General features: G+C 37.9%; 2 protein-coding genes across 9 annotated transcripts in view; both read right to left on the reverse strand.

Annotated features, from left to right (window-relative positions):
- Positions 1–655: 655 nt before the first annotated feature.
- Positions 656–3,700, reverse strand: LOC146422855 (sulfotransferase 2A1-like). 2 transcript variants are annotated; one of them, XM_085045615.1, is made up of 2 exons: positions 3,486–3,700; positions 656–900 (listed from the first exon to the last, which is right to left on the reverse strand). In XM_085045615.1, the coding sequence occupies exons 1-2, from the start codon at positions 3,616–3,618 to the stop codon at positions 677–679; spliced, it is 357 nt and encodes a 118-aa protein (XP_084901741.1). In that variant the 5' UTR covers positions 3,619–3,700; the 3' UTR covers positions 656–676. The 2 variants fall into 2 exon arrangements, 1 of the variants encoding a protein (XP_084901741.1); XR_014847791.1 differs by lacking the exon at positions 656–900 and adding an exon at positions 2,160–2,214.
- Positions 3,701–8,716: 5,016 nt separating this feature from the next.
- Positions 8,717–16,133, reverse strand: part of PRMT1 (protein arginine methyltransferase 1) — a 32,446-nt gene continuing 25,029 nt past the window's right edge. For 5 of the 7 annotated variants that reach the window (XM_085045606.1, XM_085045605.1, XM_085045604.1 and 2 more), the window contains 3 exons: positions 13,712–13,862; positions 10,996–11,117; positions 8,717–9,381 (listed from right to left, as the gene is read on the reverse strand). In XM_085045606.1, the coding sequence (XP_084901732.1) occupies positions 9,298–9,381; positions 10,996–11,117; positions 13,712–13,862 (357 nt within the window). In that variant the 3' untranslated portion in view covers positions 8,717–9,297. Of the gene's footprint in view, positions 9,382–10,995; positions 11,118–13,711; positions 13,863–14,261; positions 14,286–16,133 lie in introns of all 7 variants that reach the window. The other 2 variants (XM_085045602.1, XM_085045601.1) reach the window with 2 other exon arrangements.

Raw genomic sequence — 16,133 nt, forward strand, 5'->3', positions numbered from 1 at the left:
AATCCCCATTTTCACCCATTTTTCACCATAAAAACTTCATTTTTTGCCCTAAAAACTCCATTTTACCTCCTAAAAACCCCATTTTTTCATCCTTTTTACGCACTTTTTGCCCTAAAATGGCCTTGGACCCGAAGAAGGCTTTGGGGAACATCTGGACGGGCAGATGTGAGCTGATGATCCAAAACCTCCTTTTTCCCCTAAAATCCTCATTTTCCCCCCATTTTTCCCCATAAAAACTTCATTTTTTTGCCCTAAAAACCCCATTTTTTCACCGATTTTTCCCATTTTTTCACTGTTTTCCCCCATTTTTCCCCATTTTTCGCCCCAAACCTTGGCCTTGGACCCGAAGAACACTTTGGGGAACATCTGGACGGGCAGATGTGAGCTGATCATCCAAAACCTCCTTTTTCCCCTTAAATCCTCATTTTTTCACCAGAAAAACTTCATTTTTTGCCCTAAAATCTCCATTTTTTCACCGTTTTTCCCCATTTTTTCCCCATTTTTTCCCCTTTTTTCCCCCCAAACCCCATTTTTGACCATTTTTCACCATAAAAACTTCATTTTTTGCCCTAAAAATCACCTTTTCCCCTCTAAAATCTCCATTTTTCCTCCTAAAAACCCCATTTTTTCACCATTTTTCCCCATTTTTTCACCATTTTTTTTCCCAAAATCCCATTTATTTTCCCCAAACCTTGGCCTTGGACCCGAAGAAGGCTTTTGGGAACATCTGGACGGGCAGATGTGAGCTGATGATCCTCGGCCGAGGGTTTCCCTTGGCTCGGCGATATCCCAGCAGAGTTTCCAGCCAAGGACCTCTGTCCCAGTTGGGAACGGAGCGAACCCAGTTCGGGTCGCCGTTGGAACGGATCAGGCTCAGGATTTCCAGCATCCAGACTGTCCCTAAAAAAATCAGAATTTTGGGGTCATTTCGGGATTTTTTGGGGATTTTTTTCGGATTTTTTTGGGATTTTTTTCGGATTTTTTCTGAATTTTTGGGGATTTTTGGGGTTTTTTGGGGGTTTTGGGTCGCTGTTGGAACGGATCAGGCTCAGGATTTCCAGCATCCAGACTGTCCCTAAAAAATTCCAGAGTTTGGGGTCATTTGGGGATTTTTTGGGATTTTTTCGGATTTTTTTCACGATTTTTTGGTGATTTTTTTGTGATTTTTTTGTGATTTTTTTCTGATTTTTTTCTGATTTTTTTGGGGTTTTGGTCACCGTTGGAACGGATCAGGCTCAGGATTTCCAACATCCAGACTGTCCCTAAAAAATTCCAGAGTTTGGGGTCATTTGGGGATTTTTTTTGGAATTTTTGGGGATTTTTTCGGATTTTTTCGCGATTTTTTGGTGATTTTTTGTGACTTTTTTCTGGTTTTTTTCTGATTTTTGGGGGGTTTTGGGTCACCATTGGAGCGAATCAGGCTCAGGATTTCCAACATCCAGACTGTTCCCAAAAAAATCCGAATTTTGGGGTTATTTGGGGATTTTTTGGGATTTTTTTTCGGATCTTTTGGGGCTTTTTTGGCCTTTTTTGGTGATTTTTTTCTGATTTTTTTCTGATTTTTTTTGGTTTTTTTGGGATTTTGGTTTCCGTTGGAACGGATCAGGCTCAGGATTTCCAACATCCAGACTGTTCCTGGGAAAATCAGTATTTTCGGGTCATTTCGGGATTTTTTGGGATTTTTTTGTGATTTTTTTCAGATTTTTTTCGCGATTTTTTGTGATTTTTTTGTGACTTTTTTCTGATTTTTTTCTGATTTTTGGGGGGTTTTGGGTCACCATTGGAGCGAATCAGGCTCAGGATTTCCAACATCCAGACTGTTCCTGGGAAAATCAGAATTTTGGGGTCATTTGGGGATTTTTTGGGATTTTTTTGGGATTTTTTTTGGATTTTTTCGCAATTTTTTGGTGATTTTTTTCTGGTTTTTTCTGATTTTTTTCTGATTTTTTTCTGATTTTTTGGGGTTTTGGTCACCGTTGGAACGGATCAGGCTCAGGATTTCCAGCATCCAGACTGTCCCTAAAAAATTCCAGAGTTTGGGGTCATTTGGGGATTTTTTGGGATTTTTTCGGATTTTTTTCACGATTTTTTGGTGATTTTTTGTGATTTTTTTTGTGATTTTTTTCTGATTTTTTCTGATTTTTTCTGATTTTTTGGGGTTTGGGTCGCTGTTGGAACGGATCAGGCTCAGGATTTCCAGCATCCAGACTGTTCCTAAAAAAATCCGAATTTTGGGGTCATTTCGGGATTTTTTGGGATTTTTTTCAGATTTTTTTCGCAATTTTTTGGTGATTTTTTGTGATTTTTTTGTGATTTTTTTCTGATTTTTTTCTGATTTTTTGGGGTTTTGGGTCGCCATTGGAGCGAATCAGGCTCAGGATTTCCAACATCCAGACTGTCCCTAAAAAATTCCAAAGTTTGGGGTCATTTGGGGATTTTTTCTGATTTTTTTCTGATTTTTTTCTGATTTTTTTGGGGTTTTGGTCACCGTTGGAACGGATCAGGCTCAGGATTTCCAGCATCCAGACTGTCCCTAAAAAATTCCAAAGTTTGGGGTCATTTGGGGATTTTTTGGGATTTTTTTCAGAATTTTTTCGCGATTTTTTGTGATTTTTTTCTGGTTTTTTCTGATTTTTTTCTGATTTTTTGGGGTTTTGGTCACCGTTGGAGTGAATCAGACCCAGGATTTCCAACATCCAGACTGTTCCTAAAAAATTCCAAATTTTGGGGTCATTTCGGGATTTTTTGGGGAATTTTTTCTGATTTTTTGGGGATTTTTTGGGGTTTTTTCGCGATTTTTTTCTCATTTTTTCTGATTTTTTTGGAATTTTTCTCAGATTTTTTGGGGGTTCCAAAATTTCAGACTTTCCCCCCCAAATTTCTCCATTTCCTCCCAAAATTCCACCATTTTCCGTCCAAATTTCACCATTTTCCCCCCAAAATTTCACAATTTTCTCCCAAAATTCCCGTTTTTTTCCCCCAAACTCCCCGATTTCCCCAAAATCCCAGGATTTCACCCCAAAATTCCCCCATTTTCTCCCAAAATTCCACCATTTTCTCCCAAATTTTCATAATTTTCTCCCCAAAATTCACTAATTTTCCCCCCAAAATTCCCAGTTTTTTCCCCAATTCCCGTTTTTTCCCCAAAATCCCCAATTTTCCCAAAATCCCAGGATTTCCCCCCAAAATTTCACCATTTTCTCCCAAAATTCCACCATTTTCCCTCCAAATTTTCACCATTTTGCCCCCAAAATTCCCAGTTTTTCCCCCAAAATCCCCAATTTTCCCAAAATCCCAGGATTTCACCCCAAAATTTCACCATTTTCTCTCCAAATTTCACCATTTTCTCCCAAAATTCCACCATTTTCCCCAAAATTTTCATAATTTTCTCCCAAAATTCCCTGATTTTCCCCCCAAATCCCCAAATTTTCCCCCAAAATCCCCAAATTTTCCCAAATTCCCGGGATTTCCCCCCAAAATGTCACCGGATTTCTGGTAGGTGACGTTGAAAACATCATCATCCTCCACCGGGAATTCCCGAGCAGCTTCCAGCCCTCGAGGGGAGTACAGGAGTCCTGGGAAAGTCACCCCGCCGTGCTGGAAGTACCCGCGAGACATTGGGGACACCTGGAAAATCCCAAAAATTCCGAAATTCAACCCAAAAAAAATCCGGAAAAAATCGGATTAAAAAAACCCAAAAAATCGCCGAAAAATCGCGAAAAAACACCAAAAAATCGTGAAAAACCACGAAAAAAAAACAAAAATTGGTCCCGAAATCCCACCAAAAAACCTCCCAAAAATCCTAAAAGTTTTCCCAAAATCTGCCGAAAAATCCTAAAAAATCCCCCAAAAAATTTGCCCAAAAATTCCGAAAAATTCCCAAAGGAAAAACCCAAAAGCCACAGAAAATATCGCGAAAATCTTCCCCGAAATTTCCCCCAAAGTCACCCCGCCGTGCTGGAAGTACCCGCGAGACATTGGGGACACCTGGAAAATCCCAAAACCAACCCAAAAAAAATCGAAAAATCGGATAAAACGGCTGAAAAAATCGCAAAATAGCTGTAAAAAATGCACCGAAAAAATGAAAGAAAAAAATCTCCAAATCCACCCCAAAAAACCTCCTCAAAAATCCTAAAAACTTTCCCAAAATTTTCCCCCAAAAATCCTAAAAAATCCCCCAAAAAATTTGCCCAAAAATTCCGAAAAATTCCCAAATTAAAAACCCAAAAGCCACAGAAAATATCGCGAAAAACTTTCCCAAAATTTCCCCCAAAGTCACCCCGCCGTGCTGGAAGTACCCGCGAGACATTGGGGACACCTGGAAAATCCCAAAAATTCCGAAATTCAACCCAAAAAAAATCCGGAGAAAATCCGATTAGAAACGGCTGAAAAAATCGCGAAAAAAGCCCAAAAAATGGTGAAAAAATTGCCAAAAAAAGCCGAAAAAATGCCGAAAAAGAAGTAAAAAATCTCCAGAAATCCTAAAAAAAATCTCCCCAAAAAAAGTCCTCAAAAATCCTAAAAACTTTCCCAAAATTTCTCTCAAAATCCTAAAAAATCCCAAAAAAAGTTCGCCCAAAAAAATCCCTGAAAAAAAAGCCAAAATCCCCCAAAATTCCCCCCAAAGTCACCCCGCCGTGCTGGAAGTACCCGCGAGACATTGGGGACACCTGGAGGGACAGAAAAAAATCCCAAAAATTCCAAAATTCAACCCAAAAAAAATCCGGAGAAAATCCGATTAAAAAAACCCCAAAAATGGCGAAAAAATCGCGAAAAAAACTCAAAAAAAGCCGCAAAAAATGCCGAAAAAACGCCGAAAAAACGTCCAAAATCTCCCCTGAATCGCCAAAAAAAACTTCCCAAAAAATTCCAAAAAATTTCCCAAAACTTTGCCCAAAAATCCTAAAAACATTCCCAAAAAAATTCCCCCGAAAAAATCCCCCAAAATCTCCCGAAATCCCCCAAAAAATCCCTAGGAAAGTCACCCGCGAGACACTGGGGACACCTGGGGGGACAAAAAGAATCCCAAAAATTCCAAAATTCATCCCAAAAAAATCCCGAAAAAATCCGATTAAAAACGGCTGAAAAAATCCCCAAAAAACCACCAAAAAATGGCGAAAAAAGCCAAATAAATGCCGAAAAAACGCCGAAAAAAGGTCAAAAATCTCCCCAAAATCCTCCCAAAAATCTCCCCGAAATCCTTAAAAAATCTCCCCAAAAAAACTTCCCCAAAAATCCTAAAAACTTTCCCAAAATTTCCCGAAAAATCCTAAAAAAATCCCCCAAAAATTCGCCCAAAATCTCCCAAAATCCCCAATTTTTTTCCCAGCAGAGCTTCGAATTTTATTTTATTTTATTTTATTTTATTTTATTTTATTTTATTTTATTTTATTTTATTTTTTAATTTGGGGTTTTTTTAGGGTTTGGAATTTTGATTTTTCCGATTTTTTAAAAAATTTTTCTCTCTTGGTTTTTTTTCCACCTTTGGGATTTTGGGAATTTCTTTGCTTTTCTTTTTTGGGATTTTTTTGGGTTTTTTGTTGTTTTGTTTTAGATTTGGGATTTCGGGATTTTCGGGGATTTTTTGGGATTTTTTTGGATCTTTTTGGGGTTTTTTTGCATTTGGGATTTTGGGTTTTTTGTGGGTTTTTTGTGGGTTTTTTTTTGGTTTTCTTTTTTTTTGGGTTTTTTTTGCAAGATTTGGAAATTTTTTTTTCCCAGCAGAGCTTCGAATTTTATTTTATTTTATTTTTTTAATTTTGGGTTTTTTAGGTTTGGAATTTTGATTTTCGATTTTAAAAATTTTTCTCTTGGTTTTTCCACCTTTGGGATTTTGGGAATTTCTTTGCTTTTTTCCTTTCACGATTTCTCTTTTAAAAAAAATTTTTTTTAGTTATTTTTTTGGTTTTTGTTTTTGGATTTCGAGTTATTTTTGGCTTCGGAATTTTGGGGTTTTTTTTAAGGAATTTTTGGAATTTCGGGTTATTATTTTTAGCTTCGAAATTTTGGTTTATTTCTTTAATTTTTTAGGAATTTTTGGAATTTCGGGTTATCTTTAGCTTCGGAATTTTGTCTTTTTTTAGGAATTTTTGGAATTTTTTTTTAATTTCGGGTTATTTTTAGCTTCGGAATTTTTGGGGTTTTTTTAGGAATTTTTGGAATTTCGAGTTATTTTTAGCTTCGGAATTTTGGTTTATTTAATTATTTTTTAGGAATTTTTGGAATTTCGAGTTATTTTTGGCTTCGAAATTTTTGGTTTTTATTGTTTTTTTTTTTTTTTAATTTCGAGTTATTTTTAGCTTCGAAATTTTGGGTTTTTTGGGTTTTTTGGATTTTTTTTGATTTCGAGTTATTTTAGGCTTCGAAATTTTGGGTTTTTTGGGGTTTTTTTTAGGAATTTTTTGAATTTTTTTTAAATTTCGGGTTAATTTTAGCTTCGGAATTTTAGGTTATTTTTTGGGGTTTTTTTTTTGATTTCGAGTTATTTTTAGCTTCGAAATTTTGGGGTTTTTTTAGGAATTTTGGCTTCGGAATTTTGGTTTTTTTTTTTTTTAGGAATTTCGGATTATTTTTAGCTTCGGAATTTTTGGGGTTTTGGTTTTTTTTAGGAATTTTGGGAATTTCGGGTTATTTTTAGCTTCGGAATTTTGGGTTTTTTTGGGGTTTTATTTTTTAGGAATTTTTTGGCAATTCCCCTCTCCCGCCCCTCCCCCACCCTCTCCTCCCCCGCGCCATCCCCGGGTGGGGGAGGGGCGGGAAAACCAAACCCCCCCGCGGGGCTCTCGGCGGGGTGGGGGAGGGGCGACCCACCTCCCCTCCCCCCCTCCCCACCCCTCAAAACCCCCCAAAATCCCAACCCCCCTCCCCCTTACCTGCCGTCTCGGCACCTGAGCGGGTGGGGGAGGGGCGGGGTGGGGAGGCGTGGCTTTCCCGCCTCCCCCACCCTCGCTTGACGCACACCCCCGGACCGGTTCGCCGCCCCCCCACCCCGCCCCGATTTTGGGATTCCTAAAAAAAAAAAAATTTGGGGGTTTTTAACATCCGAAATTTTGGGTTTTATTGGTGATTTTGGGAGTTAAATTCTCAAAATTTTGGGTTTTATTGGTGATTTTGGGACTTAAACCCCCAAATTTTGGGACCCAAGCCCTAATTTTGGGGATTTTAATATCCCAAATTTGGGTTTTATTGGCGATTTTGGGATTTAAATCCCCAAATTTTGGGTTTTATTGGTGATTTTGGGATTTAAATCCCCAAATTTTGGGACCCAAGCCCTAATTTTGGGGATTTTAATATCCCAAATTTGGGTTTTATTGGTGATTTTGGGACTTAAATCCCCAAATTTTGGGTTTTATTGGTGATTTTGGGACCCAAAACCCCAATTTTGGGTTCTGCAACCCCTAATTTTGGGATCCCCCCAAAAAATTTTGGGGATTTTAACATCCGAAATTTGGGTTTTAATGTGGATTTTGGGATTTAAATCCCCAAATTTGGGGTTTTGTTGGCGATTTTGGGACTTAAACCCCCAAATTTTGGGACCCAAGCCCTAATTTTGGGATCCCCCTAAAAAATTTTGGGGATTTTAACATCCCAAATTTGGGTTCTAAGGTGGATTTTGGGACTTAAATCACCAAATTTTGGGTTTTATTGGTGATTTTGGGATCTAAATCTCAAAATTTTGGGGATTTTTACATCCCAATTTTGGGTTCTAATGAGGATTTTGGGACATAAATCCCCAAATTTTGGGTTTTGTTGGTGATTTTGGGATTTAAATCCCCAAATTTTGGGTTTTAATGGTGATTTTGGGACTTAAAGCTCCAAATTTTGGGATCCCCAAAAAATTTGGGGATTTTTACATCCAAATTTTGGGTTCTAATGAGGATTTTGAGACATAAATCCCCAAATTTCGGGTTCTTCAACCCCAAATTTTGGGATCCCAAAAAGAATTTTGGGGATTTTAACATCCCAAATTTGGGTTCTAAGGTGGATTTTGGGACTTAAATCCCCAAATTTTGGGAATCCTCAGGTGATTTTGGGTCCTTCAACCCCAAATTTTGGGTTCCCAACACAAATTTGGGACATTTTGGGATCCCAAAGAAAATTTTGGGGATTTTAACATCCCAAATTTGGGTTCTAACGCGGATTTTGGGTCCTAAATCTCCAAATTTCGGTGATTTTGGGACCTCAACCCCCAAATTTTGGGAGCTAAACCCCAAATTTTGGGTTTAAAATCCCCAATTTTGGGTCCCAAATCCAAATTTTGGGTCCCAAACCCCAAATTTTGGGTTCACCCCCCCGAAATTTTGGTTCCCACCCAGATTTTGGGACCTCAATCCCTAAATTTTCGGCTCCCAAACCCCAATTTTGGGTCTAAAATCCCCATTTTTGGGACATCCTCCCCCAAATTTTGGGGATCCCCAGGTGATTTTGGGAACTCAACCCCAAATTTTGGGCTTAAAAACCCCAATTTTGGGTTTAAAATCCCAAATTTTGGGTCTAAAATCTCCAATTTTGGGTCTAAAATCTCCAATTTTGGGTCTAAAATCTCAATTTTTTGTCTAAAAGCTCCAATTTTTTGCCAAAAATCTCCAATTTTGGGTCCCCAAACCCCAAATTTTGATCTCCCAACCCCAAATTTAGGACCTCCCACCCCAAATTTGGACCCCAAACCCCCAAAATTTTGGGAATTTTCCCCAAAAAATGACTCCGACTCTCCTCCCCTCTCATCTGCCTTTATTTGATATAAAAACATAACTTACAAAGGAAGGGAAAAAAACCCCAAAATTTGGGGGGAAAACCCCAAAATCCTCCCAAAAAAAAAAAAAAAAACCCAACAGGGAATTCTCCCCAAATTTGGGGATCCATGAATTTTTGGGTGAAAAGAAAAAAAACCAAAATTTTGGGGTCGAAAAAATGAGGGAAAAACCCCAAAAATTTGGGGGAGAAACGAAAAAAACCTAAAGATTTTGGGGGAGAAAAACCTAAAAATTTGGGGGTTGGAGGGGAAAAAAAATTTGGGATATTTTAGGGAATTCTGGGGGTCGTTCCTGCCCCTCCCCCCTCCTTTTTCCATCCCCCAAAAAGGTGAAAAAAACCCCAAAATTTGGGGGTTTTGGGATTTTTTGGGGTTTTTTTTGTCTACTTTTGGCGCCCCCAGGTGGTGAGAAAGCGGAACTGCAGCGCCGCCAATTCCGGGATTTTTTTTGGGATTTTTTTTGGGATTTTTTTGGGGATTTTTTGGAGGATTTTTGGGGAGGATTTTGGGATTTTTTTTGGGGGGAAATGAGGGGATTTTGGGGTTCAACGCATGCGGTAGTCGGTGGAGCAGGAGAGTTCACAGAGTTGCCCCTTGAAATCCAAGTCGATGGTGAAATCCAAATCTCGCTGCAATTTTGGGGAGAAAAACGAGGATTTAGGGGAAGCTGGAATTGATGGAAATTCCCCCAAAACCCCAGGGATCCCTCGAGTTTGAAATCCACCCCAAATTTTTGTCCCCAAAACCCCAAATTTTTGTCCCCAAAACCCCAAATTTTTTCCCCCAAACCCCAAATTTTGTGTTAAAAATCCCTAATTTTGGCTCCACAAATCCCAATCTTTTGTCCCCAAACCCCAATTTTTTGTCCCCAAACCCAAATTTTGCCTCTCAAAAACCAAATCTTGTCTTCAAAATCCCAATTTTTTCCCCCCAATCCCCAAATATTTGTCCCCAAACTCCAAATTTTTGTCCCCAAACCCCAATTTTGTGTTCAAAATCCCAAATTTTGGGTCCTCTAATTCCAAATTTTTGCCCCCAAACCCAAATTTTTGGTTTCCAACCCCAATTTTTTGTCCCCAAACCCAATTTTTTGTCCCCAAACTCCAATTTTTTGTCTGCAAACCCAAATCTTGGCTCTCAAAAACCAAATCTTGTGTTCAAAATCCCCAATTTTTTTCCCCCAACCCCAAATTTTTGGTTTCAAACCCCAATTTTGTGTTTCAAATCCCCATATTTTTGTCCCCAAACCTAATTTTGGCTCCTCAACCCCCAAATTTTTGGTTCAAAACCCCAAATTTTTGTCCCCAACCCAAATTCTGTGTCCCCAAATCCCATTTTTTTGCCCCCAAACCCCAATTTTGTGTTTCAAATCCCAAATTTTGGCTCCTCTAACCCAATTTTAGGTCCCCAAATCCCAAATTTTTGCCCCCAAACCCCAATTTTTGGTCCCCAACACCAAATTTTTCTCCCCAAACCCAAATTTTTTGTTTCAATCCCCAATTTTTTGTCCCCATATTTCAATTTTTTGTACCCAAATCCCCAATTTTTTGCCCCCAAACCCCAATTTTGGGTTTCCAACCCCAATTTTTTTGTCCCTAAACCCCAATTTTGCATTTAAAATCCCAATTTTTTTATCCCCAAACCCCAAATTTTTGCCTCAAACCCCCAAATTTTTGGTTTCCAACCCCAATTTTTTGCCCCCAAACCCCAATTTTGTGTTTAAAATCCCAAATTTTTGCCTCAAACCCCAATTTTTTGCTTCCAACCCCAATCTTTTGCCCCCAAATCCCCAATTTTTTTGCCCCTAAACCCAATTTTTTCTCCCCAACCCCAAATTTTTCTCCCCAAACCCAAATTTTTTATTTCAATCCCCAATTTTTTGCCCCCAAACCCCAAATTTTGGTTTCCAACCCCAAATTTTTGCCCCAAACTTCAATTTTTTGTCCCCATATTTCAATTTTTTCCCCCCAAACCCCAATTTTGTGTTTAAAATCCCAATTTTTTGCCCCCAAATCCCCAATTTTGTGTTTAAAACCCCAATTTTTTGTCCCAAACCCCAATTTTGTGTTTAAAACCCCAATTTTTTGCCCCAAACCCCAAATTTTTTGCCCCAAACTTCAATTTTTTGTCCCCACATTTCAGTTTTTTCGCCCCGCAACCCCAAATTTTTGCCCCCAAACCCAAATTTTGGGTTTAAAACCCCAATTTTTTCCCCCCAAACCCCCAAAATTTGGGTTGCTCACGTTGTTTTTGGCGTTGGGTTTCATGGTGATGGTGCCAAAGATCTCCTCTCCGCTCTTCACCGTCAGATATTCCTCCATGTAGAAAACTGTTTGCTTCCAGTGTGTGTAGGGAGATTCTGGGCCTGAAAAACCCCAAAAATCACCCCAAAAATCACACTGAACTTCTCCCTTTTTTTCCCAATTTTTCCTCATTTTTTCCCAATTTTTCCCCATTTTTTCTGCAATTTTTCCCCATTTTTTCCCTATTTCCTTCCCCCATTTTTTCCCTATTTTCTTCTCACATTTTTAGCCATTTTTCCCAAATTTTCCCCATTTTTCCCCATTTTTTTCATTTTTTTCCTATGATTTTTTCCCATTTTTTAGCTATTTTTCCCCATTTTTTCGCTATTTTTTCCCACATTTTCAGCCATTTTTTACCATTTTTTTTTCTTTTTTCCCCCCTTTTTTTCTGTGATTTTTTCCCATTTTTAGCTATTTTTTCCTTTTTTTGCTGGCATTTTTTACCTATTTTTCCCCATTTCCCCACTAATTTTTGCTTCCAGTGTGTGTAGGGAGATTCTGGGCCTGAAAAACCCCAAAATCACCCCAAAAATCACAATGAACTTTTCCCCTTTTTTTCACCTTTTTCCTGTGATTTTTCCCCATTTTTTTCACCTTTTTTCTGGGATTTTTCCCACATTTTTAAGCTATTTTTACCCCTTTTTTAGCTATTTTCCCCTTTTTTGAACTATTTCTTTCCCAAAAATTCAGCAAAAATTCAAAATCCCCTAAACTGCCCAAAATCCCCCAAATTCCACCTAAAAATTCCCCAAAAAATCCTTTAAAAATTCTAAAAATTCCCCAAAAAAATCCCACAAAATCCTTTAAAAATTCCCAAAAAAATCCCAAAAAATTCCCCAAAAATTCAGAATCCCTCAAACTTCCAAAACCACCCAAAATTGCCCAAATTTGCCCGAATTTCTATGTTGAAAGAGGCGACCTGGAAAAACACCCAAAGAAAATCTAAAAAAATTCCGAAAAGAATCCGAAAAAAATGGTAAAAATGCCCCAAAAAATTCCAAAAAAAATCCCAAAAAATCCCCAAAAATCCCCAAATTTGCCCCAAATTTTCCCATACTGGTGGAGAATCTGCTGCACAAACTTGGTGGAGGAAGTGACCTCGAAAATCCCAAATTCCGCCCAAGAAAAATCCAAAAAAAATAGAAAAAAATTCCTAAAAAGTCCGAAAAAAATCCTAAAAATTCCCAAAAAAATCCCAAAAAATCCCCAAAAATTCCCAAAAAAATCCCAAATTTTCCCATACTGGTGGAGAATCTGCTGCACAAACTTAGTGAAAGAAGTGACCTCGAAAACCCCAAACTGCACCCAAAAAAAATCGGAAAAAATCAATAAAAAATCCCCAAAAAATCCTAAAAATTCCCAAAAAAATTCCCAAAAAATCCCCAAAATCCCCGAATTTGCCCCAAATTTTCCTGTACTGGTGGAGAATCTGCTGCACAAACTTAGTGAAGGAAGTGACCTGGAAAACCCCAAATTCTGCTCAAGAAAAATCCGAAAAAAAAAAAAAAATTCCTAAAAAATAAAAAAAAATTCGTAAAAATTCCCAAAAAAATCCCAAAAAATGCCCAAAAATCCCCGAATTTGCCCCAAATCCCCCCGTACTGGTGGAGAATCTGCTGCACAATCTGGAAGGAGGTGACCTAGAAAAAAACCCCAAATTCCGCCCAAAAAAAAATCGAAAAAAATCAATAAAAAATCCTAAAAAAATCGTAAAAATTCCAAAAAAAATTCCCAAAAAATCCCCAAAAATCCCCGAATTTGCCCCAAATTTTCCCGTACTGGTGGAGAATGCACTGCACAAACTGGAAGGAGGTGACCTAGAAAAAAACCGAAATTCCACCCAAAAAAAAATTGGAAAAAAATCGAAAAAAATGCATAAAAAATCCAAAAAAATCCTAAAAATTCCCAAAAAAATTCCCAAAAAATCCCCAAAAATTCCCAAATTTGCCCCAAATCCCCTCGTACTGGTGGAGAATCTGCTGCACAAACTTAGTGAAAGAAGTGACCTGGAAAACCCCAAATTCCGCTCAAGAAAAATCCGAAAAAAATCGAAAAAAATCAATAAAAAATCTGAAAAAAATCCTAAAAATTCCCCAAAAAATCCCAAAAAATGCCCAAAAATCCCCAAATTTCCCCCAAATTTTCCCATACTGGTGGAGAATCTGCTGCACAAACTTGGTGAAAGAAGTGACCTGGAAAACCCCAAACTGCGCCCAAAAAAAAATCGAAAAAAATTCATAAAAAATCCTAAAAATTCCCAAAAAATTCCCAAAAAATCCCCAAAAATCCCCGAATTTCCCCCAAATTTTCCCATACTGGTGGAGAATCTGCTGCACAAACTTAGTGAAGGAAGTGACCTGGAAAACCCCAAATTCCGCTCAAGAAAAATCGGAAAAAAATTCATAAAAAATCCTAAAAAAATCCTAAAAATTCCCAAAAAATTCCCCAAAAAATCCCCAAAAATCCCCAAATTTTCCTCTACTGGTGGAGAATCTGCTGTGCAAATTTGAATGAGGTGACCTTAAAAAAACCCCAAATTCCGCCCAAGAAAAATCGAAAAAAATTCATAAAAAATCCTAAAAAAATCCTAAAAATTCCCAAAAAAATTCCCAAAAATCCCCAAAAATCCCCGAATTTGCCCCAAATTTTCCCATACTGGTGGAGAATCCGGTGCGCTTGTGGCAGCGAGTGAACTCGATGTTGAAATAGGCGACCAAGGCGTGAACGTAATCGTTGCGCTTCACCTGCAGGCAGAAGGGAGCTGTGAAGGTCAGTTCCTCCACCTTGACTGTGTAGATGTCAACCTCCTGGGGAGAAAAATGGGAGAAATGGTTAAAAATGGGCAAAAAATGGGGAAAAAATGGGGAAAATTGGTGGAAAATTGGTGAAAAAATGGTGAAAATTGGTGAAAAAATGGAGAAAACAGAAAAAAAATGGAGAAAAATGACCCTAAAATGACCTAAAAATATCCTAAATTCAACCCAAAATCAATTCCTCCACCTTGACTGTGTAGATGTCAACCTCCTGGGGAGAGAAATGGGAGAAATGGTTAAAAATGGGCAAAAATGGGGAAAAAATGGGGAAAAAGGGTGAAAAAATGGTGAAAATCGGTGAAGAAATGGCGAAAATAGAGCAAAAAATGGGGAAAAATGACCCTTAAATGACCTAGAAATATTCTAAATTCAACCCAGTATTAATTCCTCCACCTTGACTGTGGAGATGTCAACCTCCTGGGGAGAGAAAATGGGGAAAAAGCAGAAAAAATGGTGAAAATGGGTGAAAAAAATGGTGAAAATCGGTGAAGAAATGGCAAAAATAGAGCAAAAAAATGGGGAAAAATGGTAAAAATCAACCCAAAATGAACCCAGATATATCTTAAATCAACCCAATAGAAATTCCTCCACCTTGACTGTGTAGATGTCAACCTCCTGGGGAGAAAAAATGGGAGAAATGGTTAAAAATGGTGAAGAAATGGTGAAAATTGGTGAAAAAATGGTGAAAAATGGTAAAAAAATGGGGAAAATAGAGCAAAAAATGGGGAAAAATGGGGAAAAAATGACCCTAAAATGACCTAAAAATATTCTAAATTCAACCCAATATCAATTCCTCCACCTTGACTGTGGAGATGTCAACCTCCTGGGGACAGAAAATGGGGAAAAATGGGAGAAATGGTTAAAAATGGTGGAAAAATGGTGAAAATTGGTGAAAAAATGAGGAAAATCGGTGAAAAAATGAAGAAAATAGAGCAAAAAATGGGGAAAAATGGGGAAAAAAGGGTTAGAAATATCCCAAATCCATCCCCAATATCAATTCCTCCACCTTGACTGTGTAAATATTCACCTCCTGGGGGAGAAAATGGGGAAAAAGCAGAAAAAATGGTGAAAATGGGTGAAAAAATGGTGAAAATCGGTGAAGAAATGAGGAAAATCGGTGAAAAAATAATGAAAATAGAGCAAAAAATGGGGAAAAATGACCCTAAAATGACCTAAAAATATTCTAAATTCAACCCAATATTAATTCCTCCACCTTGACTGTGGAGATGTCAACCTCCTGGGGAGAGAAAATGGGGAAAAAATGGGAGAAATGGTTAAAAAAATGGGGAAAAATGGTGAAAAAATTGTGAAAATTTGTGAAATAATGGTGAAAATTGGTGAAGAAATGGAGAAAATAGAGCAAAAAATGGGGAAAAATGAGCCTAAAATGACCTAAAAATATTCTAAATTCAACCCAAAATCAATTCCTCCACCTTGGCTGTGGAGATGTTGAATTCCTGGAGAGAAAATGGGGAAAAAATGGGAGAAATGGTGAAAAAATGGTGAAAATTGGTGGAAAAAAGGGGAAAATAGAGCAAAAAATGGGGAAAAACGACCCTAAAATGACCTAAAAATATTCTAAATTCAACCCAAAATCAATTCCTTCACCTTGACTGTGGAGATGTTGAATTCCTGGGGACAAAAAATGGGAGAAATGGTGAAAAATGGGGAAAAAATGGGGAAAATTGGCAAAGAAATGGAGAAAATAGAGCAAAAAATGGGGAAAAATGACCCTAAAATGACCCAGAAATCTCCTAAATTCAACCCAATATCAATTCCTCCACCTTGACTGTGGAGATGTTGAATTCCTGGGGAGAGAAAATGGGGAAAAATGGGAGAAATGGTGAAAAAATGGTGAAAATTGGTGAAGAAATGACAAAAATAGAGCAAAAAATGGGGAAAAAGACCCTAAAATGACCTAAAAATATTCTAAATTCAACCCAAAATCAATTCCTCCACCTTGACTGTGGAGATGTTGAATTCCTGGGGAGGAAAAATGGGAGAAAAAACACAAAAAATGGTGAAAATTGGTGAAAAAATGGTGAAAATCGGTGAAGAAATGGTGAAAATAGAGCGAAAAATGGGGGAAAAAATGGGGATTTTGTCTCATTTTTCACCGTTTTTCCTCATTTTTTTCACCGATTTTTGCCAAATTTTTTTTGGTTTTTCCCAAAATCCCGGAGTTTTCCCCCAAACCTTGATGAGTCAGGCGTTGGTGACCAAAAACCACCCAAAAAAATCCATTTTTTCCCAAATTTTCCCCAT

The sequence above is a fragment of the Lichenostomus cassidix genome, unplaced genomic scaffold, assembly GCF_008360975.1.
Source record: "Lichenostomus cassidix isolate B80296 unplaced genomic scaffold, HeHo_3.0 HiC_scaffold_38, whole genome shotgun sequence".
NCBI classification, from domain to species: domain Eukaryota; kingdom Metazoa; phylum Chordata; class Aves; order Passeriformes; family Meliphagidae; genus Lichenostomus; species Lichenostomus cassidix.